The following is a 27,065-nucleotide window of genomic DNA, read 5'->3' as shown; positions in this document are numbered from 1 at the left end:
GTGTTTGCGGAGAAAAAAAAAAAAAAAAAGGAAGGCGATCATCGCGTGTACAGAGTGTTTCGTAACCGCCCGGCGGCGGCGGCGGCGGCCGAAGAGTACCCGCGGAGGTAAGCGCCGCAGCCGCCGCGGCACTCAAGGCGGGCGGGGGCGGTGGGCGGCCGCGAGTACGGTTTTTCAATGCCGGTCCTTGTAGCCGGTGTGACCTTGCAAAAGAAAGCTGCGCGCCGTTCTTCGTTCTCTGTTCGTCGTAACAAACGAAAGTGGTTTTCACCTTTGTCGCTACGCGCGTGTGTGCGCGCCGCACGTTCTCTCTCTCTCTCTCTCTCTCTCTCTCCGCGCCCGGCTAAACCGACTCGGAAACGGACGCGCGGCCGGCCGCGCCGGGGACACCGGTCCCGCCGCCGGTAAACACCACCGTCATCATCGTCGACGGCCGGTAGTGGGAGATCCGCCGCAGCCGCAGCCGCGGCCCGTTGTTGTTATTCTTGCGGCGTTGTTGTTGTCGTGTTGTTGTTGTTCCGTCGACGGATTCCGTCCCCGAGAGAGTCCAGTCCGATCCGACCGCCCGCGCCGCGATGCTGGCCCGCAACAGTGCTTCGCCCGTCACCACCGCGACGCCGCCGTTGTCGCTTTGACGCCGCACACGATTATTGTAGTGTTTTAATTATTATTATTATTATCACTATTATTGTTCGACCCGGCCGAGGGTTGCTTGCTTACTTACCCGAAGGGTTTTACTTACTTACCGCGGCGAAGTTCAGGTGCGGACTCAGCGCTCGTCAAAACACACCCTCGTCCGACCATGCTGCCGACGTGCCGCCATCGACCCAGGTACATTAATATTGTAAAATAAAAATTGCCAAAAAAAACCTTAACTCCACCCTTACCCCCCCCCCCTCGAAAAAATGGAAAAAGTACCTACTAAAACAGTGAAAAACCACCCAAACCGTCCTCTCGAGACAACCCGTTTAAGAAAAACTAAGAATGTCGATGATTCGACAAACTGGAGGTACAACTACTTTTTTAGTATAAATTAATTGGCATTGATTTTCAACTAAAAAAAACAATTAAAACTACTTTAGCATGGTTTTTATTTAAATAGTTTTTTTTTTTAATTATTTTATTTGTGTGATTACACCAAATTACGAACAAGAGTTTAAAGTTAGGCGTTTTTAATATCAAAACTGTCTTTGTTGTGTTTTAATATATTTTTTTTACTATTGAGGATTAATAAGATAACGAAACATCACTTGATCAACCGATTGGAAATATATTACAGCTGCTTGTTTGACCGTCGGTAACCCAAGACTATTTTTAAGAATAAATAAAAAATTGGTAGAAAAGTTGTTTGACAAATAAAATGATGAATTTCAATAATTTGAATAGTTTTAATTTTAAAAGTCATATTTTGATACATTTTTTTAATATATATTTTATTTTAAGTACTGCGCGACAAAACGCGAATCCAAAAAATTTTGATTAGATTTTTTTGAAATTGATGGTTTCCCATCGGGTTAGGTTCTCGAGTATTTTGGCAACGGGTTTTTGCATCTCGTACACAACACTTAACCCGGCCAGCCGGTGTCGGTTCATATTGTTTTTCGCCCAGATATTCTATTCTATTATACATTATTATTCTATATTATTTCTGAGCATAATATAATATAATATAATAATAATATTACAGTTGTAAAAAAACGTTTCGACCGGACGTTTTTATGGCCCGTTCACGTTTTATTTCCTCGTTTCCTTATAAAAAGGCGCACGCGGCGGATTACTTTCTCTGGCCCGCCGAGGAAATAGAAAATCCGTCGCAGAACAACCCACACACACACACACACTGCAATCTCCAATTGTGAAAATTTAGAGTAAAAAAAAAAATTTACCACAGTTATAAAACAACCGAATCCTATCCGTTTTTCAGTGTCTTATTGGGTTAGGTCGGGATGGGCTGGAGATAAGGTAGCGTTCGGTTGTACTTGGCTTGCTCAATCGGTTGTGCCGTTCGACTTGATTGAAGGACTCTTACAAGTTCAAGTATTTCATCATCATTCCGTTGCTTACCGTTTTCTTGCGGGTCGTTTTTTATTGTGAATTTTTTTTTTTTACCGGTCTGATCACTGCGTGTGTGTGTTTTTTTTCCATAATCTTATTATGCGGATGGTAATTCCCCTGTTCGAAAGTAATTCGCCCGGAGAAAACCTACAATAGTACACACACACACACACACACACAATAGTAGTAGTAACAACAGCAGCGGCGGCGACAGGTAGCGGTTTCCTCTTTGGTTTTCATAATATAAAATCGTAACGGTTCGGATGGCAAAAAAAATTACTTACAGTTTTCCACCTGCTGCGTTGTCGTCGACAAAGTCTTAAAGAAACGCGCAGCGGCAACGTTAATTACTATGTATAATATATTATTTTTTTCAATAATACAAATCATATTACTATTATATTAAGTAGGTAACCGATTGGATCCAACAGCGCCTCGACGAGGAGTCTATTTTTTTTTTTCCTTTGAATAATACATCCGTTTTTCACTCAACCCTAATCTTGTTGGCAATATTCATTGAAACAACGACAAACGACATCGCAATCGGGTTGATTGTAACCGTTTAAAACAAGTTATTGCATAAACAAACCTTAATTTTTTAATGAGCGCGTTTCGACGGCAATATTCGGCTGTTATTTATTAGTGTCGAGAAAATGTCAATTAATAACATCACACGAGAGAAATCGCGCGCATCCGACCTCATCTTTCAGTGTCGAACACATAAAGGCGAAGAATTCACACCTGTGGACGACATGCGCTTGTGTTGTCTGTAGAAGAAATGCAGGAATAGGTTTTCGACAAATGAAAGCAATTAATCAATGTTTGCCGCTCTCCTCTAAGCGAGGCTAATGAGACTATATTATTATAACGTATTAGGTCGAATCCTGTTCCCCCCGGACGAACAGCATCGTCTTAATCTTGTTCGTTACCGCTAAAATTTTACTAACTTAAACTCAAAAAAAGAAATGAACTATGCAATATTATATTGGCCTCTGTTGGTTTTGCAGATGGTTGCCGGTGTTGGTGTTGATGTTGGCCATGTCGGTCCACGATTGTGCCGGGTCTGAGGAAGCGTCCAACGATACGACCACGACGACGACCACCACCACCACCACGGCGTCCACTACGACGACCGTCGCGTCCACCGCCATCGTGGCCATCACCGAAACCTCGTCGTCGGCCGCCGTGACGTTGTGGACGACGGACGCGGACTACGCGCTGTCGGCCGCCAACGAAACGTACGTCGGCAAACCGAGCAAGTTCGACGAGCACGTGGAAGACTGGCAGTACGTGGACAACCCGCTGTGGAACATGACGGCGGCCGAGTCGACGGCCGTCGCCGGCGGCAATTACACGTCCAGCGTGCTGTCGCCGCCACCGGTGCCCGCCACGTGCAAGAACTGCGGCGGCGCGTCCAAGACCCGGAACAAGCGCAACCACGACCGGCCGTCGTCCAAGTCCAAGTTCGCGGTACTCAAGGCGTACGCGGCCGGCGGTAAGTTGCACGCCTACCGGCTGAAGCGGTTCCGGCGGTCCACTTCCGTCGCGTTCCCGTCGCCGTCCGCCCGGGCGTACCACCAGGCCGACATGGCCGCCGCCGCCGCAGCTTACCGGCGCCGTCACCGGTACCGGTACTACGGGCAGCCCGACCCGTCGCAGTACCACATGGGTGTGACCGCGTGGGACCGGAACGCCGACTTCCGGCGCCGGTACTTGAGGTTTCCGCCCACGCACGACGCCCCGCCGCCCCCGCAACCGGCACCCTCGTACAACGGATGGGCGCCGTCCGGACCGCCGGTTATCGGGCCCGGCCCCCAGTCGCCGTACGCTTACCATCATCCCGTCGCTCCCGTGCCGGCCATGGGTCCTAGGAGTCCCAGGCTCGTGTTTCGGGATCCCGTGGACACCGGCACCCTGCAAGCGCCGTACGGCAACGGCGGCGGTGGACCCAACGGACTCCAAGACTTACTGGTATCGCCGGCCGACGACGGCATCAAAGGTAAGCGGACATTCTCATGGAAAAATAAGTAAAAACCCAATTTTCCCGCCTTTTTAATAAAAACCAAAAGAATACTAACATAGTGGAGTCAAATAAGAAGAGTTTACAAAAAAAAAGTCCAACGCGGTTTTTTTCTTTAAAAATATACGTTTTATTAAGTTTATGCATACTTCAAAAAAAGTCAATAGGGTAAGGTTTTTTATTAAAAAAAAAATTGGTTCTAAAGAAACACAAACCTCGGGTTATGATATGCATTTTCTGAAACTTTTTGCAATGCACTTTCGGTGTGGACGTTTAAATATTTACCCCAAAAAAATGTACGCTGCTTAAAACTCGAAAATATCCAACACATGTTTTGTTTTGAAATATTTATTGTATATTTTGCACAATAAATAGTCTTTCAGACCAAAATGTATCCGGTTAATTTTAAATGACGGCGGGAAAAAACTTGCAACGCGTTTCTTTGATAGTTAGATAATTTATTTTTTATTTCGGGTAATATCTTAGACCTGAGTGATTCTGCGACATGAAATGTATTGGTTCTTGACAAAAATTTCCATTGAACACAAATATTACATTAAAATCACAATGGGAATTCCTCGCAAAAAAAAAACAAAATTTAGAGTTTTTCTTCCAGCCGCCATTTTAAGTGTATTGTTGACAGTACACAATATTTAAAGACTACTTTTTGACTCCACTCAACGCGATTGCATTTGACTATTCGGTGAAACTCGTCCGAGTGCATTACCTAATAACATGATCAATTATATACATACTGGTACGTTTTACCGGTTTATCCCGTTGTTGGTCGGATTTCTTGGCGTTTATTTTTACAATTTTTTTTTTTTTATTACACAACAATTTAATAATAAAATGGTTGTTTACTTTTCAATTATTATTATTATTATTGTTGTTGTTTAATCGATAAACGAGTATTGTGAACCCAACACGTGGTGGATTGTACCATGATAATAATATATGTATTTTATACACAACAGTTGTATACAAGGTATGGGGAAAAAAAAATAAAAAAAGAATACCTAAATTGGCGCGCACGGTCGATTTCCCGTTTTCGCTTTCGCTTCTCCGTTTAGAAAAAAATATATATACATAAAAAACCGTTTATGCGCCACGATTGCCGGCGACGGTGCCCGACCAAAGCCGAGCATTCACGACCGCGGATATTGCTGTCCCGTTCGGACCGCGGTCGAGGATCTCTGCTGTTACACTTTAATAATAAAAAAAAATTAACACACAAAAACCATATAATATTCCTTATACATTAATATCGCAAGTAACACACGAGGCGCTCAGAAGCCAAATTGATTAACTCGATAAAATGAAAAAATGTCCTGGACGCATGCAGTTCAAGTTATTTGAAACAATGTATGTAAGTACAATTTTGCCAATGTACTTGGCGCACTCTAGCGGTGAAAAATTTAACAATGGAATTTTATTTATCATGGCCGCTGAAAATTGTACACTTTTGTAATCCAACCGTGTGCTATTATTGGCAATTTGAAAAAAAAATAATGGAGTTTATCGGTTTGGCATCTGAGCGCCTCACATCATAGTAGTAATCAACAAGGCGATCGACAGTGTGACCACAGTACAAAACAGATGAGTACATGCATTTTAAATTGCATAGGACAACATGATATGATAAACTGATATGGCAAAATAAGTTTTCCATCACACGGTACTGGAGAAATTTAATTTCTCCGTTGTGGTCACACTGCCGCTCGCCTTTTCGCTGGTGTCAGGTTCAGTCGTATGTTTGGTTTGTCATCAGCATAAACGCGGTTAAGTTCAAAAAAACCTAGTTGGTCTGGGATAAGTCTAATAAGTTATTACTGTTCTCATTTCGAGTCCGTCGATTTGAAGAGGCAAATTTTGTTTGTTTATGCGACCTCGAGTTTTAAAAAAAAAAAAAATGCGTTTTCGTTTATTGTACATCTGTCGTTGTTGTTAGTCATGTCCGGGCTTTGAGTTTAACCGTACCGGATAGCTTAGTTTAGATTAGGAAAACGGCTTAGAGGATCGAAGCGAAATGGTGTTTTGACTAAATCCAATAAAACGCAACAGACAATATCATGTTATTGTGCACTTTGGAGAGGTTTCGAATGAAAATAATATAGTTAAGTTAGGTTTAACAAAAGCTGATATTACTGTAGGTTAGTTTATGTTGGTTTCGGGGAGGTTAACTTACATCTGTTCAGGTGGTGTTAGGTTTGGTTAGGTTAGGTTTGGTCAGGTTTGGTTAGGTTTGGTTAAGTTTGGTTAGGTTTGGTTAGGTTAGGTTAGGTTTGGTTAGGTTTGGTTAGGTCTGGTTTGGTTTGGTTAGGTTAGGTTTGGTCAGGTTTGTTCAGGGTGGTAAGTGGTTTGACAAAACATCAAAGTCGGTCTTATCTCTGAGGTATATGGGCTCGTATTTTCAGTAGTTTTAATCCATTGACGTTTAAATATGAGATTACAAAACGGTCCAAAGACATAACAAAACTATCAGAATAATAGTTCAAATTTGTTCGCTGTATTAAAATAAAATATATATTTTTTTTTTTTCAAACAACAAAATGCTTTAAAATATGTCTTCGACATACTCCCTCGGGCCTCGTGTTATCCAATTCTGGTGAAAAGCAGTTTTAAAAGCTCAAAATTCTTCTTCTTGGCTTAGCTTATTGACATATATTTTTTCAGTTTCGATAACACCATCGACTTGACCGTCGACTTGACCACATCCGTTAACCGCCGACTGGTATTAACCGGACTCGGGGTAACTTTTCTTTAGAACTCACAACCTTAACTGTCAAACCGTTCGTCCGGCTCTTTTAAATTCAATTTCTTACACTCATATGGCGTTGTCTCCTCTTGTCACTGTATATTATGCACGTCTCTATGTATTGTGTTATTTCGTTGGAAATTCATGTAGACCGTTTGGCCGAGTTAAGTCATTGTGTCTGGCCGGTGCAACACGTATCGTTTAACGATCTCTCATTGTTGTCGTTATTATTGTTATTAGTGTTGTAGTCGGTGTAAATCTCTATTATCTCTCGGCCAGTGTTGATACACATCATCGCGGTGTAATTACACACGTGTGCGTTTGGGTACATCCACAAACGGGTTGGGGTGGTTTTCGAACCTCCCGTGTTGTGTTATAATATGTAAAAAAAAAAAAACCGGGCATTGGAAACAACGGCTGTGCTCCACTCGGGGTAACAGACCTTCGGGCGGCCAAAGGTTTTTTTTTTTTTTTTTGTTAAACAAAACAGAATAATAAAAAAAATAAACTCCCTCGTGTGTGATTAGGACGGCACGTAGACGGGATTTTTGACCCCAAACAGGTGAATGGGTAGTACAGTGACCTTGGAATTCCAAAAAACACTTAAAAAAATCCTTTTGTCAACGCGACGGTCGTCCCGCAGCGTGCACTCTATGATTACACACACACACACCTTTGGACCAAGAATAATAATAACAACAAGATTAGTAATATTGTTATGCTCCCCTCGTGTGTGTGTGTGTGTCGTGTACCACATGTGCACACAAAGGATAGGCCGGGAAGGGTCAGAAAGACCTGGACGACTTGGGAGACAAGGGAATCAGTGGTATTTGTCGTGTCACCGACCGTTGCTCGGCTGTCGTGCGAGACGCAGATAAATCACTCTGTCTTGGACTGTTTTCAAACCATTTCTCCAGACCGAAAAATGAGGCAATATTATATACTTAGGCCAGCAGAACGTCTAAGCGTTTTGTAATCGACTGACGTCACGGTTTTTCCACCAAAACAGAACTTTGACAAAAAAAAAAACAAAAATAAATACACACAACTCGAGTAGTCGACAAATTTGTAAATGTTTTATTTTTCATCATAAGATTTCCTGAAATATAATATGCAAGGCTGAGAACGTTTTGAGGGGCTAAGTCTTAAGTGGTTTCAATACTAAGCTGGGTTTTTTTTCTAGTTTAGAAGATACATATTTTTGATTAGATAATTTTTAACTTTAGGAGGTAATCATTTTACAATAATATTATTATTTTTTTATCACAAACGTAATGGCATCATAACCAATTTTACATATTTTTATTCGGAACCTTTTTTTTTTATATACGGAAAATAAACTTGACATTTTTTTGGTTTGTAAACTAATCAAAAAGTTTCAAAAAATAAATATGATAGCTAGAAACCGACTAATGAATATTTTTTTAATTAGTCATGTTAGCTAAATTTAGTAGTTATTTTGAAAAAAGTTAAAACTTGTCAGCACCTTTTTAAAACATCTATTTTATTTCAATTATGAGACCTCTTTAGTAATTGTATCCACTGTCCTTTTTTTTGTTGTGCCAAAAGGAATCCATCCTTATCTTGATTGGCAAAATAAGGTAAAGGTACAATTTTACTGTGAACGTTGCTTAGTTATTTAGACCATACAAAACGATGGTCATCTCCTACGCTGCCACTACTTCAGACTTATTAAGGTTTACAATAATGTGCACTTATTACCTACCCTCGCCGCCGTTGACTGACAAACACTAGTATAGTACACTAAATAAACTTACATTTAACAATAAAAAATTAAAAATTTTACACACGATAAAAAAAAAATTGTACACTGACATACGACTTGACCTCGAATTGGGAATGAGGGGATAGTAATAATAATAATTGTGGTTACCCTGCAAAGGTCCTGACCTAAAGACGGTCTTGGACGTCGTCTGTGGTTAGAAGTTAGGGGTAAAAAGCAAAATTAATAAATAATAAAAAAAATCAAGGGAGAATCTACCAGTGACAAACGAGCGTTTAATTATTATTAATGTTTACTACAAACAGTTGGGCAATTTTATTTTATTGTGTCCCTAATATAAACAGTTGGGTTACTTAATTCTTTTTGACTCATAACAGAAGTAAATCAATTTTTGTCCAAGCGAACCGCCCACCTGTTTGTGTAACCCGTCCAGTTGTTCTTGATCTCTTTTAAACGTCACACGAGACGTCAAGCCAGGTTAGGTGAAATTTGTTTGGGAAAACTCCAGTACGGTTTTGTTGTATTCTTTGTCCAAGATGGTCTTAATTAATACAAGATTGTCTTTATGACCCGATTACCCGATACTGAGCCCACCAGTCGATACACCGCGCAAAACAGTGTGGCCAACTTGATTTGATATCAGGTGTGGCATCTTAAGCGACGAAATGCGAATCGGTTTTAATCGGCCTAACACGGCTCTTTGAATGGTTTCCCTTGCCCCGGGGGGGGGGGGGGGTGTGAAACTTACTTAACTTAACCGAACTGAACTGATGATGATGATGATGATGATGCTGAACAGACGGTGTGTGAATGGTGTGTTCGCAGATGAATGGGCCGACTTGGACGGCACCGAAAGCAAACGCAACAAGTTGTGCCCTACAGGAAGCTGCGAGTTCTTGCTCAGTTGCTGGATGGCATCCGGGTACATAGAGACCACTTGCGGCGGCTTCCTGTACGTCTGTTGCGACCGGAATTCCGGCAAGACGAACGACAATTTCGCTATCAATGTTAACAGAGCGTCGCCGGTACCGGTCGACTACGGGCCAGTGACTAACGATCCCAGTAAGTCCCAAAAAAAAAAAACAAAAAAAAAAAAAATACCGTCCGTACGCACTCTGTCTAGCCGGAGAACGGGGCAGTGCGCAGAAACCAAAACGCGTTCCAGTCGTATGCGCCTGCGCAGACAGGAGCGACGCGTTTTGGCGTTGCACTGCGCAGCGTCGTTCTCTCGCCGGACGGAGCGCGTATAAACTATAATAAATATATTATATACATACACACACAAGTTTTACATTTAACCCACGCAATGTACCTCTCTCTACCGACGACTCGTCATTATAATAATATTTTCTCCTTGCAACAAAAATACTATATTATACTATTATCGTCCTATCGTCTAACGCTTTGTACACTCACCCCTCTGCGACAGTGTGGGTCATGCCGGTCGAATCCGTTAGATGATCCACACTGTATTAACAATAACACTATTATGTTAAAAATAATATAATCAATTTACATTACCTACATACTAACGGATGACTTCATAACACTATACGACTCTTGCATACCGTTTCGACCTTCTGTAATTTACTATACATATATACTCTTATACACTAAAAAAAAAAAAACTATATTAACCCACCAACGCTAATAATATATATATATATATATACATACTTACTAACCAAACTTCTCTTTGTTGTTATATTATTATCCGGTTGTTACCGACCGTCTAGTAACCGAGAGGTCTTCAATGCATGGAAGACTATATAATAATATAATATAATATCATTACTACAGTTGGACTAAATAAAAAAAGTACCGGTGTGACGGGTTTAAATTTTTATATGTTTTTGTCGCTTTCGAATGATGTAAAAGAAAAGAAATGTTTAAGTAAAAAAATAGCGCTTAAGGCGAAGGGGTAGGTTAGGTCAGGTCCGACTAGGTTAGGCCGGGTGAAATACATCAATAGTGGTAGACATAACCATATGTCAGGTTAGGTTTGGTTGGGTTAGGTTAGGGTTTCAACTAGTTTATAAAAAAATACCTCAACGTTTAGATTAAATTGTTATCGTTGATAATTATTGTTATTATTATTTAGTGTATTTTGTGCAAACAAAAAATAGAGCTCATAACATAAATGCCTTTCACTCTTAGAAATAAATAATAATAAAAAGCAATATACCCAAAGAACAAGAATATAATACTAACAGCCGGTGTTCGCTTCGTCGGTTTTATTACAACTATAATAAGATTATTATTATTATTTGTTTGCCAATTGCTCTTCCGTTTATGCCAATTATATAAATCATTGCCGGTTAACGAATCGTGGACAATTATTGTTTTCTTGAACACGCATTTGGCTCCAGTCTCTGGTACCGAGAAAACGGTTTTTCGAATAAGTTATGCCTTCATAATAATTTATTTATTCGTTTAGTTTTTATAGCGTTGTTTGTGTCTGGGTCCACCATCGATCCGGATCTCTGTCTCGGTCAGAGTTGAGAACAAATTTTCCATTGGATTTTAATACCGGCTGCGGTAATAAAACGTCTTAAAAGATTTCATACTTGTATATTTTATTAAATAATGCCCAACTCCGTTCACGGGACATTCTTGTCGGTAGACTTTTTCTCATTAAAAACGTTTTGATGTCTTTGAATATTACACACTGTCTCGGTGCAGCCCAAACTTTCTAACCCTGACCATACCATACCTTGCCGGTTTTTGGACGTTAATTTTTGCATGTTACAAAAATTGCTGTCAACAAATCAATGCATGAATATGATAATTCATAGCTGTTAGCCACAAATATCGGCTTCGAGGCGTTTTCGACGAAAGTGATTTGTCCGCTATTTCTTGTTCAGGCCGCCGCCAAACCTGTGGCGCCAGCTTTCAATATAATATATTTTTTTTACTTTTTATTAGTTGCACATTGTTCGACTACTCGGTTAAGACCGGTTGCCGATCAGATAATACCGATAATGATTTCCAACGTGTTTTTTTTTTTATTTAAACCAAACACATAAATATATACCGAATTCACCGGAAGTGTTGTAAATTAAGAGTTGAATTATTTTTTTACAAAATCTAACGCCTTGACAAATCGCACTTAACCTGACTGGTTACATTTTTGGATTAGTTTTCAACTCAACTGGTGTTTTCACATATTCCAAGTGGCTCCAAGTTATTATTTTCGGTGTCCGTCAGTGACAGGGAAAACACTCTGCGGTGATCGATTCCCGCTGACCGATGAGAGTGCAAAATTGAGAAGAAGTAACATAAATAAAATAATATAATACAATTTGACATCCATTGCGTAACGCGTTTCTGCACACTACTTTCGCCACATGTGTGTGTATCGATGCGAAAGAAAATGATCTTGACGGCATAAAAGAAGAGACGACCCGTATATGAATGGTTGCGGATCCGACGACGGTTACCGTTACGCGGTCCAGACGGTTAAAGGAAGGGGTTATAACCAATACAATACACACAGTGATCTATAAAATATCATTCGTTACAGCAGGAAACTGGAAACGTAGAAAAACGCGCTCTCCGGATAAATGTAATCTAAATCCCTATCGACTTAATCGAGAATTTAGCAAGACCAGCGATAATGTACGCGTGTGAAACGGGACTTACAACCCATAAAGATGAAAGAGAACCAAACATAATAGCTGACATTTGATACAAGAGACTATGTTGGCTTGGTCACATAAGAAGGGCCAAATAGGACCGATAGAAAGATGGATCGATAAAAGCAAGAAGGAACTAAGACAGTTAGAGATTGACCGTTTTAGTCAAGAAGCACAGGACATGTTCAAGGTGAAGAAATGGCAGTTTTCGAGAAAGATACTGTTATAGTATGACACACGTTTGGCCGGATGACTATGTTGCCAATCTCTGGACAAGTCTAATCAAACAGTTGTGGAAATTCCAGCCTCTCCGACATCTTTAAGGTGTGCATCACAGTCGCGTAGATGGCCAACAATTTTTGCTGCACAAGCCACAATAACAAAATATCGGTGTACATTTTCAAATTTCGTTACTTAAGTTTTGAATAACGTTTTCAAACGTTGGCCATTTAAGTGAAGTGACATACTCGATTTGGATATTATTTTTGTAACGAAACGCTATTTTTATATTATGTTTCTGAATTTCACAACGAACTGGATTAGTATTTAAGCTTTAAATGATTCATCAGGTTTACAAACAGCAAACTACTCGACAAGAGCCTAAACGGGTTTAGCGGTTGTAATAATTTTGCGTAAAAAGCTTGTTTTTTTTTAACGAGTCTAGGTGAAATTGTTTATTTGAGCGTTTTTATAGGATTTACATAGTTAGAGTTTGGTCGAGTTCATAATACGATGAAAGCAAAGGCTAAATTATAAGGACTTTTTGCTTAAATTAAATCATGTAATTAAATCATTTGCATTTGTGGCCTCGAGCAAATAAGCTAAATGAAAGAATAGTTTGCACCTTAAGCGCGGTCGACGATTCGAAAATGTTCATTGCTAATTTATTGTTGCCGGTTGATTTGCATACCTAACCCGACCTAAGCCGATTTCTAAATTATCTTAGATGGCGAGCTACTACACCATGATACGCCTATCACAATAGTATGTGTGTATAATATAATGTAGAACCAGAAGATAACGGGCACGGTTCGGGATGAGCCCTGCATAGTGTATTATCGTCGAAGATCTTTCGGAAACCGGTGTAGATGTATTTTTTTTTCGGCTGCGATGCGTTGGCTGAGAAGGTATTTTATTTATTTTTTCGGTTATTCTTGATGTACATAATATTATATCTGTTCACCGCCGGCGGTCTTCGACGAAGAATAGGATTCGCGTGCACGGTTTATTGCCGGACCGCGCGGGAGAGTCGTCTTCGAACCCGGAGAAAGTCGCCAATACGGTTTTGCCTACCTACCTGGTGTCGGTTAGTCATCGTCATCATCGTGTATAACAGTAATAATATATTACATTAATCTACACACGGCAGACATTGTGTTATCCAACGGTCTCATCTGGGACCGATCGATCGACCGCAGGATATCGGTTAGGAAGCATTCGGCCTTGTCTTTGTGTCCTTGGCAACCTTGAGTCCGCAACCAAATCTTATATTATCCGAGTCTCTCCCCAATTCTTGCCAATGACAATAATCGTTGTCTAAGAATTAATATAATAATAATAATATATTGAAATCGTCGAGCGTCTTACGTAACCCGTCGGTTCTTCAAAACCGATGATTCAACAATCGCCGCCTTCTATCCGGTTGCGTGTAATTTCTAGTGAAATTTCCCGAAAAAAAAAAATATATATAATTGTTATTATTATTTTTCGGCATCGGTGCCCGCCGTCGTTTTCGCCGAGTCAGTTGGTAATGCATTTCTTTAATGTGTTTCGTCCGGACATCTTATGTTGTCTCCTAACGTGTAAGAAAAAAACACAACCTACCCAAGCTAAAACACAGTAACCGACGTTTTGATAACGCGTTAAATCTGTTACAGTGCTACCAATAGTATGCTACAGTGGCACCTTATCCATAAAAGTAGCTGACTTTAGACTATCATTTTCCAAGTGTCGGTTACTGTGTGTTTTAGCTTTGCTCGGCTTCTAGGATCAATCAGAAACTATCTCCCGACTAACATGTATCTGAATATGTATTTAAAAAATGAAAATATCCTGTCAGACCGCCGCGCAACAAGTCTGGGCTCTGCTGTTAGTGCGGCGTTTAATCATGACATTGGTTTCGGTGCACTTGTATTTTTTTTTCTGAACAAATAGCTGTTATAAAACCCAAAATAGTTTTCTTATTTCGCCGTTTGTACATGTATATATATAAATAATACATCACACGTAGCTGTAATTTATGATTATCATCATAAAACCGTAGAGCACCTTAACAACCCATCATCGCGCACGTCTCAGAATTACGGATGCGATGCTGCAACGGATGTAGATTTAAACGATTCAAAGACTACCGTCGTAATCTTAAATATATATTTATTTATTCAATTCTAAATTATCACTGACGTCGCAATTGTAATTCTGAGACAAGTTATGTAAACACATTTTGTTGTGTTCCACGCTTTATATATTGCATTTCTTTTTTACCACGCTAATCGATCCTTGCAAACTTTGTCGACCATTTTTGGCCCGACAATTTTGCGTTTTTAACATTTGATAAATATATATATCAGATTTATTTGTGTACACATAGTATTGGAGTAGTTGAGTAATCGTTGTGTCCATGTTATTTAGGTTGTGGAGTGTCCGTGGTCAAGCAACAAGGAGCGCAAAGGAGAATTGTCGGTGGCGACGAAGCTGGATTCGGCAGTTTTCCTTGGCAGGTAAACGCCAAAGGTTTCTTTTATTCCTTATTTACTACACACATGTGTCTGGTCTGATTCATATCGAGCAAGTCTTAAGATCACAAATCGTACCTGTAAGGTACTTTTATTGGTGAAACAATTAAAAAAATTCTCCCCTTTTCAAATAAAAAAAAACCAACGTACAAATAACGTAGATATTTTCCAAATTTAAACTACGGAACGCTATTTTTGAAGAAAAAAAACCAACTTAATTTTTATTTTTTGTAGGATCAACACACGCTTTTAAACACAATAAAAATGTCTTTATAATTCCAAATTTTTACCTGTTGATATTTATTATTCTCAATTTAAAAAGCCAATGGAATACATATGCGTTACCATTGAAGTATTTAATTTGTGTAGGGCTCTAGAAAAATATCGAGATAGGCTAATATTTAGAAACTTTATATCGTTGTAAAATAATAGAAACAAAAATGTATTCAAAAATACAATAACTGTTTTAAATATTTTTTGAGTCGATAATCGCCCGATAGACTTTTTTCTTCTAGTTCTCTCTACATGACAAATAATTTCCAAAGCGTACTTCATTAGGTTTACATTTGAAAGAAATTCATTCTTTCCGCTTGAAAAATAGAGAAAACATAAATGTACACAATATACAACTTAAAATGAATTGAACGACTTGCAAATTTCAATAAGTTTTTCTCAGTTAAATTTAGCACTGTTTTTATAATATTGTACAATTGGTCGACCATTAAATTTCCTAAATACTTAAGACCTCGCCGACCCAATTTTGGTAGTCTTTTATTTGATTCCCTCGCGAAAATATCACTATTTGTATAACGACTCGTTAAAGACAGCGTGGGCCGTGCAAATCTGTCAACAATCAACTGTGGCACATGGCCGATGAAAAGAAATGCGAATTATATTTAGCAACGACTCCGCCTGCGGTTTACGGTTAAGCTTGTGACCTAATCCGGTCGTCTATAACCCGTTGACAACATAATAATGGCCGACGTTGGTTTTGAAATGGTATAATCGTCGGTGCGATTTGTATAATCTCCCAAAAAAATATTACAATATAAACAAAGTAGCTAACGGGATTATCCGTGGGTCACAGTCGGTGTTCCCAAAATTGGATAACTATAAACTATTATTGTTATTCCATTTCCGTCGCTGGGTTTTCCCCGTTTAGTTTCTCTACCGGCCACGACAAATCCAACAACGACATTGCTCGAATGCGATTTTCACTTGTCAATTTTCTTCTTATTTTTTTTTTTTTTTTTTGTCATCCTGGAGTACTAATTGATTTTATGCATTTACTAGGTATTTATTTGATATATATTTTTTTTTTTTTTTACAGGCTTACATTCGCATCGGTTCTAGTCGTTGCGGCGGTTCTTTGGTGAACAGATACCACGTGGTTACGGCCGGACATTGCGTGGCGAGGTAAACGTCGAAATTAAATCATATTTTTTATATAATATATTTTTAAACTTCAAAAAACAGAGTGGGGCGTTGTTCGGTTGATGCTGTATTTAAAATATGAATCTGTTTGAACACGATATTATTATATTGAGAAAAAACGCATTCCAACGAACCATCAATAATGTTAAATTAAAGTTGGCCCAGCTATGACTGACTGATTGTGAGATCTAACCCAGAAGAGAGGGTGTAATCGTCGAATACGAGTGATTTTCTTTCTTCAGATTCGATCCAATCCGCCTAATGAGATCTATAATTTTGGTGAAAATATATTCGAAAACAAATGCTCCAAAAATGCGAGAGGGGGATTTGTTCGGTATAGGTTTTTTTTAAGCTTACAAAGATGTAACACACATCTGTCAAGCAGTTTCGCCGAGAACTTTTAGGCTTAGGACAGTTTAGTTTGTTCCCTCCAGGGTCGTCAAACTGGCTCCAAGAATGTCCTTCGTCTTGTCTCTAATGCACTAAACCACTTCTGTCGTTTTCACTGTCTATTGAATCGTTACTGAACTGTCTAGTGAGTCAGTTGCTATGCGGTTTTCTTATGAAATTCATTGTTGACATTGACAGGGCGTCGGCACGACAAGTTCAAGTAACGCTGGGCGATTACGTTATCAACTCGGCCGTAGAACCACTGCCGGCTTACACGTTTGGCGTGAGGAAAATCAGCGTTCATCCGTTTTTCAAGTTCACACCGCAAGCCGACCGTTTCGACGTGGCCGTGCTCAAGTTGGACCGACCAGTGCAGTACATGCCCCACATAGCGCCCATATGCTTGCCGGACAAGGGAGAAGACTTCCTTGGCCAGTACGGATGGGCCGCCGGATGGGGCGCTCTACAAGCCGGTAAGTTTTCAATTGATTTCGATCATGATATAGACCAGTTTAAGAGTTGAATCAGAACGCAGGGACCTATTTGCACCGAGGCGTTTGGAGAGTACCGAGCAATGGAGGCAACCAGAGAACGGATTAAATGTGACGAGGATTTAAATAGACAATTTTCTGGCATCCAAATTCAATAGTTTTTAAAGTTCCACTACCGTTTTAGATCCAATTTTCGGGTGACCTCGCGCTACTACCGGTCAGCTACTGCCTCGATTGACTAAAAGGTCGTGGGTAAACAGCGCACCGCACCGTTATGATGTGTGGGATTTCGGTTATACATTTAGATTGTCACTTCCTCTTGGCCGTACACGGTGGTAAAAACCGTGTCGGCGATCGTCCCCGAAATCAATAAAAACCGCATTCAAAGCGCCATTGTCCGAACGATGACATGGAACTAACAGATATGATATTTTGTGAATGTGTGAATGCATGCAGTGAATGCCTCCCCGGTTATGACGTTTGAGTCGTTGAACTCGGTCTGCTGGGTTTTCGCGCACAGTCTAAGACTGGTCGTGTTCGGAGTTTGGCAAAGACGGAGTTGGTTTTCTCCGGTTTAAGTGCGGCCGTACACGTTTTGGGAAGAGAGAGAAAAACAAATGGCGAAAAAAACTACTCGGCAATAGGAAAGGTGCCGTGTAAACGTTTGGCCGAAGAGTCTATGGTAGACTCATTGCGGACGTCGCTAACCGTTAATTAAAATCACATGCTATCGAGAGCAATTGTGAAATCATCCGTTAAACTCCGGTACCGCATTATACATACATCTGTGACAGTTTCTACCCAGCAACATGGCTCAGCGTGTAAATACAATCACAGGCAGCGGTTTGTCTTGAATTGGCCAAATAGTAGTGAAATTTTGAGATTTTACTTGGAATTAACCTAATCCGCATAGACAGTTAGTGGTTAAAAGCTGAGCATGATGATATGAACTTAAATTAGAGTCTTTAAATTTCAGGAATTAGCGATTAGCAATATCGGATGAGACAAGTTAAAAGATATTATCTTAATTAAAATTACTACTAAAGGTAACTTGAGTCAATTAAAAAACTAAAAATGTATTTGGTCAGCTATTTAGTATGATTCAATTTGAATTCACACCATTCTTTTCATAGAATTATTAATAGAATATTAGGCAAGCGTTATACGAACTCTTAACTATTTCATTATTTTTCTCCCTTCTTTCATTAGACTCACACCAGCTCAATCTATTACCTCCCAAGCACCTAACCTAATAATTTTACTGTCTATGCCAATTATAGTCACTTCACACGCCAATCTCAGTATTCTCATTTAAATTAGTCCTTTCATTGCATCGATTACAGTTTTATTCAAATGACACTTTGTTATCTTTAAACGCCTGTTACATCGATCTACCTCAGCCGATCAAACTTTATTACACATCTCCTTCAAGGCATCTACTCTCTTGCGAATTCTCGATCAAATTGTAACAACAATAATTGCTAACACACCGTTTGTCCGTCCGGTCAGCTTTGTATCTGGAAACGGTCAAGAGTCGAGCCGTGTGATTTGTATAGAAATTATATACCATTACCGTCCTTCTTGTGGTTCTTGTTGTTTCGGACGATGCTTACAATAATGCCTCGACAAACGGACTTTCGAATTCAAACGATTCCCCGGCCAAGCACATCTGCACATTACAACAGTATTATCAAATTATAAGTAATGATAATATTCTATTCGAGGTCTGTAGTACACCTAATAACGTTGTTAAATTTAATGTTTATCATTATTAATACTCAACTGCGGCGGTAAAATTTTAAATTGTTTATAAAACGACGGCGTTTAATGGGCATTCGGTAGTAGACGAGCATCACGCGACCGCGGCAAGAAAGGAGGGAAGGAAAAAAAAAACAATAATAGTCGTACTTTCGATTTAATGTTTTTATTATATATATATATTTTTTATAATTTTCTAAAACGTTTAATCGTGATTCGGCGTGCCGCTAGTTTTCGCTTGCAACGGTACCGGCGATGACGTTGGAAGATTATAATAATAATATACATATATATGTATACATTCTAATATTATTATTATCTACTATAAAATTACACTAAATCTGCTGCCGTATACTTAATATTATAGTAATAAATTACCTGCGACCTACACGGTTTTCCCCGCGAATAACCGGTAGCACATGTGGAGAACCTGACTTCGAGCACCGTTATAATAGCTGTGCTGTTGCCCGAATGAGAAATATCAGGTTTTCAGAACAGATTTATCGTGTCGGTGTGTGTGTGTGTGTGTGTGTACTTAAGTCATACGTTGCTTAATCGAACGTTAATCAGCGATAATTTATGACATCATCCGCTCTTGGTTCGGATTAAGACGTGCCCCTAGAAGAGGAGCGAATGTGGGTTGTTGCGGCGGGATGTTGTCAATAATGTGTTACGCTAAATTTTTGTCGAGTACAGTTTTGTGTGTTTTCCCACATTTTTTGTTCGCAGGATCCAGGTTGAGGCCGAAGACCTTGCAAGCCGTCGACGTACCCATCATCGACAACAGACAGTGCGAACGGTGGCACAAGTCCAACGGCATAAACGTCATCATATACGACGAGATGATGTGCGCCGGTTACAGAGAAGGGTCCAAAGATTCGTGTCAAGTGAGTGCTACAATGTTGTTCACACCCTTACGGCGTTCAAATCCATGATTTCTTGGGAATTCCCGGGCATTCCCACTCCGTGTGACAGTTCTTACGGAGACATAAGGCTGTTAATGAGGCATCTCAATCCCGACTAGGACACCCGTTCCTGGGAAACGCACAGGAAATGCCTGTTCCGGGAATCTGCGTTCCAAACCGGATATCACTAAGAACTAATGATTTTCCAAAGAAACCAAAAAAAGTAAACACATCATTAGCCCTTTCATTTGGGATGGTGCGAAAAGTGACTAACTGTCATTTGTTTAGGCCCACTTTTGGATATTTCCTTTTTTTTCGAGGGAAAATTAAAAACCAACGGTGCTTTGTCTTTATTGTTCTTAATTTTTTAGGGGTTTTATGTTAGAAATAAAAGGAAAATTTCCAAAGTGTGTCACGTATTGTGTATGAAATATTCATTAACGTCGAAATATTATGTTTAAAACATCACAACGTACAAATCCGGTCTCTTGTTGTTAGCATAACGTTATATAGGTATTATAATATAGCATCGGCATAGGAAAACATAACATGAATACAAAATAGACCGACCAATAAAAACAATAGTAATATAAAAAAAGCATAAAAAAATAATAGGCTAAAAGACTATTTTTTTAAACAAATTTACGACACAGTACAAATTATTGTTTAGTATCTAAAAAGTAATTGAGTTAAAATTTAAATATTCTATTAACCCATTTCTATTATTTGAAAATAATTACACATTTTTTGCTCTACATAAAAATTACTTTTTCAAGATTGTTTTCAAATAAAGAAAACCTCGAATGTACAAGTTATAATAAACCATTTTTTGTTTACTTCGTGTAAAAAACTGGCAGTTATCTGATAATTTAGCTAAGTACAAACGTAGGGTGAATACAAATGTTATATTTTCTTAGACAATTGCACGTTAGGCGGCTTACAAAATTAATATTCGTTAAGTGCAACGGAAAAACACTTTTGGGAGGAGCTGAAAAAATTTAGGGCATTGTCATTTAAAACTTTTAGACTTTTATTGAGTTGGTTATTTTTTTTTGTAATTTTCATTAATTATTTACACCTATGTTTTTGGCAAAAAAATACTCTAACTAATATTTTTAATTTTCTGAAAATGATTAATAGTATTAATTTAGGAGAACGTTCCAATGGAATAATACCATTGTTGTGGGCACTGATAATAATATTTACTGGTGCGCTCCAGTCGAAACAGAATAGAACGTTTAAAGAACATTTATGTGTTATTTGAACGGAATGAGAAAGTTTACGGTTCGACAGCTATGACAAGTGCAGTGTGTAATAGATGTGAGATTAGGAAAGCACGAAAGGCCGTGCTTTAACCGGAGATGATCTTTTTTATTTTTTATTTTCGATTTAGAAATAAAAATATGTATGCCTAATACCATTATCGGATTTATTGTCTCCTATTCGCACGTTTCGTTTGCTGATAATTTGTTGCCGATCAAATTGCATATTATTATTATTATGTACCTACATCTCCTTGACCCTTTTTGCTGCGATAATAAATCCATAACACAAAACGACCAAAATTAAGTTTGTGCAACGCATTTAATCAGTTTCCGAACGGTGAAAGGAACCAGATAATAATAATAATAATAATACAGGATTTTCGTTAAAACCGAACTTGTATTGTTGAAAAAAATCGATTGTCGACATTTTTTTTTCAAAGAACTATGACGCGATTATCCAATTACCTGGATATGGACACTAACGAAATTACCTTTGTCTTGGTAGGTTTTTTTATTTTATTTATTAAAACACCATAGGTCACATTGCAAACTGTAGCTATTATTATTTTTTACTGTAATCAATTTTGGCACAGAAACTTATTATGATTTTTAAGGCTGTAATCATTCCAAATTGAACCTATATACCTGCACTTAAGGAACCGGACGGACATAAATCTAGCGTGCGCTTTCAAGAGGAACTACACTGTTATAACCCTTGTAAATTAGGAAAATTTCTGATTACTAGTAACCTAAAAATCTATATCTACATTGTATATGATTTCTGATTAAGTAACAATTGAAATTTCAACTTAACTTCAGCTTGTTCGTGTGCTTTAATAAACACTCAAGAGTCGAGTATAATTATTGTGTGTCACCAAAATGAGCATTTTTTCGTTTTATCGACATTCCAAAATAATTACTCCGTCAAGTACCTACTATTAAAATAACAGTGAAAATAAACAGTTTTAAATTATTTTCAACTTTGGAGAAACTATCACACTGGCGACGGCGTTATGCATTGGTGTGCACAATGGTCCTAACACTTAAGACACATTTTGTATTGTAATGTTGTAATTTGAATAGTTGTTCTTAGTTTTCACATTTAGTTCTCATGTCCGAAAACCGTCGATTTTATCATCGTAACAGTGCATTAGATAACAGATTGTTATATATGCATACACATATGCACCTATAAATAATAATATATAAAATATAAAAGTCATCATATTGTTATATAAAAAAACGTTATTGTAGTTTTTACTATTTTCCTATTTTTTTTTTTTTAAATTAGACTATGTATTATTTAAAACTGCATTGCCATTATTGCTGCCAAAAGATAAACATTTTCTCACTTTATGACATCTTTTTTTAGTCACACAAAGGCATTTTTTGCAGAATAATTATTATAACAAACAAATTATTCGTTTGTTTACATTTGTTCGTCATTAAAAGCTAACACAAAATCAAAATAAGATCTGTAGTTAAAATACGGGTGGATTTAGCCTAACCCAACATGGATGTATTTTAGTTCTATTCTAGTATCCATGACCAAAATTAAAAAACAATACCTTCTCTACGTTCCTCCTAAAGTCCATGTCAGAACCACTGCTTTAGTTTTTTCAGTTGGTCTAGGTAAGTGCTGTCCGGATTAGCTCCTCTCCACACCACTTGCCACGCCCGAGTCTAAGCGATTAACTGGGCTTTTTTTTCGACACAAGCCAATAACATATGTATTAACACGGTATGTGTGCAATTGTTGTGTACAGGGCGATTCTGGCGGACCTCTGATGTTGGAGAAGACCGGCCGTTGGTATCTGATCGGCATAGTGTCGGCAGGGTACTCTTGTGCGCAGCGCGGTCAACCCGGTATCTACCACAGGGTGGCCATGACCGTGGACTGGATATCCTACATCATCAACTCTCAATAGGGCACGACGACTGCTGCTGCAAGGAAATCGACAATTTACACACACACACAACATATTATACCATCTGAATAATATGCAAAATGCTAAAAGGTAGGCCTATAAAAAAAACGTCATCAAACGAGGTCGTAGGTAATATTATTATTATTATTATTTATTGTTAGTCACTCGGTCGCGTGTGTCGTAAACCATCGAGAAAACGACCAAGACGAACCGAAACGTTGAATTTGTTAAAAAAAATTTTTAAAAAACGTTTTATTAAATTATTATTATATATGTCGAGTATCGCCTCAAAAAAATGTTTCCTTCCCATTTCATCGTACCGTGCAATATAGTACTTTTAAAAAAATATGTACTTATATGTTCATAATATCCTGTATTGTATTGTACTTGCCTATGTGTGTATTTAAAAAAAAAAAATAAACAAATGTATGTGTATTTAATGGTGTGTATAAACGGCGGTTCGCGCGTAAATTCTACTTAAATTATTTTTTTATTTAATCTCAAAAAAATTACCGCGGCCGCCGCACCTCCCCGTGACGTTCCGTATATATATATATATATACTATAATATTATATTGTTACCGTGTAAAAACATGTATAGTACGAATATCTATTATTATTATTATACATAGTAATCATTATTATTATTATTATTATTTTTAATTGTATAAACTCACAATGTGGCTGTAATAAATAGCGTGTAATTACTATAAATAAATATAAATATATTTATATATTAGATCTATATTCATCGCAAAGAGTTTAATTATTTTGTGAGAAAACTATGTTCAGGGACGGCCACAGGCCAAGTTCTTCGACACTGACCTTTAAAAGTAAAAAAAAAAACAAAGTTAGTTGTCCTATTCGTTACAATCACAGGTTTTTTTAAAACTCTGCCAACGTTTCACGACTTGAGTTCATTTAAAAACTGACCTCATGTATATTTATAATAAACTAGATTGCTAAGTGTACATGTTGCCAGTAGATATAATGAAGTTACCATTTTCCGCCATCTTTATAACCTTATCACATGTTTATATCTGTTATCACTGTTTATAACAATTATTACAAGTTAAGTTGATAGCACAGAATCACTGATATATACATATACACACAAGAATCTCTCAAAAATGGCCGACGTCGACTCGAATTCATATCAATTTTTATCTTAATCATAAGTTATTACTAACAATAAGTATCAATTTAGTTTATTATATATATATATATATATATCTGTAAAACTGACTTATATTTTACGATAACGCAACCGAGATAAAATCGATTGAAAAGTACGATCCAATATTGCGTTGGTAACGATTTGTGATAACAAAATAATAACTACTGACCAGGTAAGTGATGTTGGTATCAGTGGTATATACCGGCATTTTGATGAGAACGGTCATCGATATTTATTTACAAATAATTTTTTTTTAATATCGTCACAATGCAGATTGTCAGTTTCTAATTATAAGTATGTAAAAGATTGATCTTCTCTTTCGTTTTGAGATTATTTCTACGGGCGACCTTGGTTTAAACAAATGTACCTACTCTCGCACGGACCACTAACCGTTTGAAATCGCCGTTCAGGCCGTTTGGAATATTATTGCCCGGGTAAGTGTACATCTAATTAAAACTAGCTGATATTGAAATAACGTTTTGTACGGCTATTATATATTTTGACGTGCGTTCGGTTTCACGGTGTGTCGTTTTCGTGAAATAATGAAAGGTCAAAAAATGAACAAAACCGCCGGAGAAGGTTCACGTTTCAGGAAAACGGACGAGATTTCTGATCATTAAAGAAAGTACGCCCACTTAATATTATTATACAGTCCGGTGGCGGCCGGCGTGAAAGGTGTTTTTACTATTATCATTACTATTAACTATTGCTTACTTACTTACTTACTTACGTCTTTATTGTTGCTGCTGCTGCTGCTGCTGTTATTACTATTATGTTTATTGTTTGTATATATATATATATATATGTATATATTATTGTTGTACGTGTTCAACGAACGCCGCCGGTTCGAATTACGTATAGGAAATGTGTATTTCAAGTGCGCCAACACAATTAAATCCGCCCGATTGTCTATCGACAGAGAACCATCGGTGAAAGTGAATCGTCGTTTTTCTTAGACGTTTCCCCCGCCCCGCCCCCTACAAAACGACGACGTGGTCGCATAATCCGTTTTGATTTTCTGCCAATTTAATTTTCACTATTTGATTTTCCCATCGTTTAGGAGCGGGTTGGTCGCGCCCACCCACCAATCTATATTGTGTATCTACTACAAAATTGCCAGCAAACATGTTTTCCTAATCTTAAAATTGAATTAAATTTATTTATATACGTTCCCGTATCAAGATATTTTACAAGCCCATAGCGCGCCCTGGAAAATACTAAAAAGATAAACAGCTATAAAGTTCATCTGCAACGGTAGTAGACCGTATGATAGATACACTATGGTTCAGCCCCGAGCTAAGCATTAACCGGTTAAAAAGTCAAGGGTGGATTTAGAAACGAAAAAAAGGCAAGGGGGGCTAGAAAAAATTCACTTCGAATACATACAAGCAACAGTCGTAGAGTTACAGTTACATAGTAAAAAGATAAAATATATATTTTTTTCTAATATCATTTATAGTGTAAATAATGTTGTATCCACTTTTTGGTAGCTTTATATTAAATACAGAGCTTTTTTCTGTTTCACCTTTTTAGTTATGACAAGGCATCAAGTATGACTCCAATAAGACATGCACAATAATCATTGTAAAGATAAACCTAATTGAAACATGCGAGTAAAGAGGAGAAAAGTAGCATAGAAAAAAACAATTAATTTTGATCCCTCAATAAAGGGTTGGTAATCTTTCCAGCTAAAGATTTTAACAAAGTATTTAAATTGCAATAATGATATAAAACAATTTGTTTTCTTCTTGTTTATCAAACTTGTCTCTGACTCTCTGCCTTTGACAAAATTACCTAATACTTCTACGACGCGACATTAGCCATTTTTTATTTTATTTAATCATTCTATTTCATCAAGTTAATCTAGAGCTATACATTCCGTTGAGAAATTCCACTCTGCGACATTAATCTCATGCACATTTCTCAAATCGAGTTCTATACTTCTATGTTGATAAATGTGTAAGCTCCTAATAAAATTTCCTACCATGCGTTGTATTTATGAATAATTATTATCCAGACATGTTTATTACTTATTAGGCATAAATTATTATTTAGACACGAACCGCGAGCGTAGGCAATACATATTAATAATTACCTTTTTTTTATTATTATTATTTCTCTATCTGTTAAATTTACTTCACGGATGCGCTTAATGCTTGCGTTACATCATCAATAAATTATTATTGTCTATAGACACACACACACACATATCATTCACGTTGGACACGTTATAAACACTTGCGCAATACAATAATATTATACCTACCTAATAATGATATGGAAGTTGATTTTTATATAAGCGTTACTGAACCCATGCCCAATTCGATACCAGCTTTCTTTACACTCGACCACAAATGCATTATCCGCTATGGAATAATATAATACTTGTTATTAGTAATACATCGTATGTTGTCCAAATCACGCTCGAACCGTATCGACCGATGTTTACTATAATTTATTATAATATTATTCATAATGCTCCAACGTGGTTATGAACGCGTTGAGCTCAACAAGTAAGTTCTCTGGTCAGTAGCTGACTAATAGATAAAATCGTTGATGGACCTATACAGTTAATATAATATAAAAAGAGACATGTGCTCCGTGGGTCTGTATTGATTCACAGCAATTTGCAGTGATATTTATGTGTTTCTTTTGTAGTAATAGAAGGTAAATTGCGATGATAATAATTGTCAAGATCGTTATTGTAAGTGAAAAATTGAAACTACGATGATCTTGAGAGAGCTCGAGAAAAATTCAATTTTATTTCCAT

At 37.9% G+C, this 27,065-nt stretch overlaps 1 protein-coding gene across 2 annotated transcripts; it reads left to right on the top strand.

Moving 5' to 3' along the window:
- The first annotated feature begins 467 nt into the window (after window positions 1-467).
- Window positions 468-23,814, top strand: LOC126839495 (transmembrane protease serine 9-like). Of its 2 annotated transcripts, XM_050574833.1 has the most exons (8): window positions 468-831; window positions 3,063-4,054; window positions 9,403-9,639; window positions 14,844-14,932; window positions 16,278-16,363; window positions 16,970-17,244; window positions 19,750-19,907; window positions 22,957-23,814. In XM_050574833.1, exons 1-8 carry the CDS (start codon window positions 803-805, stop codon window positions 23,116-23,118), a joined length of 2,028 nt encoding a protein of 675 aa, XP_050430790.1. In that variant the 5' UTR covers window positions 468-802; the 3' UTR covers window positions 23,119-23,814. The 2 variants fall into 2 exon arrangements, with proteins under 2 accessions (XP_050430790.1, XP_050430791.1); XM_050574834.1 differs by lacking the exon at window positions 9,403-9,639 and having other exon boundaries at window positions 470-831.
- Window positions 23,815-27,065: the final 3,251 nt, after the last annotated feature.

Source organism: Adelges cooleyi, unplaced genomic scaffold, assembly GCF_023614345.1.
Source record: "Adelges cooleyi isolate 19-005CV unplaced genomic scaffold, UGA_ACOO_1.1 ACOO_flye_CR_arks_rails_tigmint_CR_PRNA_306, whole genome shotgun sequence".
In the NCBI taxonomy this organism is placed as follows: domain Eukaryota; kingdom Metazoa; phylum Arthropoda; class Insecta; order Hemiptera; family Adelgidae; genus Adelges; species Adelges cooleyi.
Note: the sequence above shows the minus strand (reverse complement) of the source record. Positions and strands in the feature narration are given on the sequence as shown.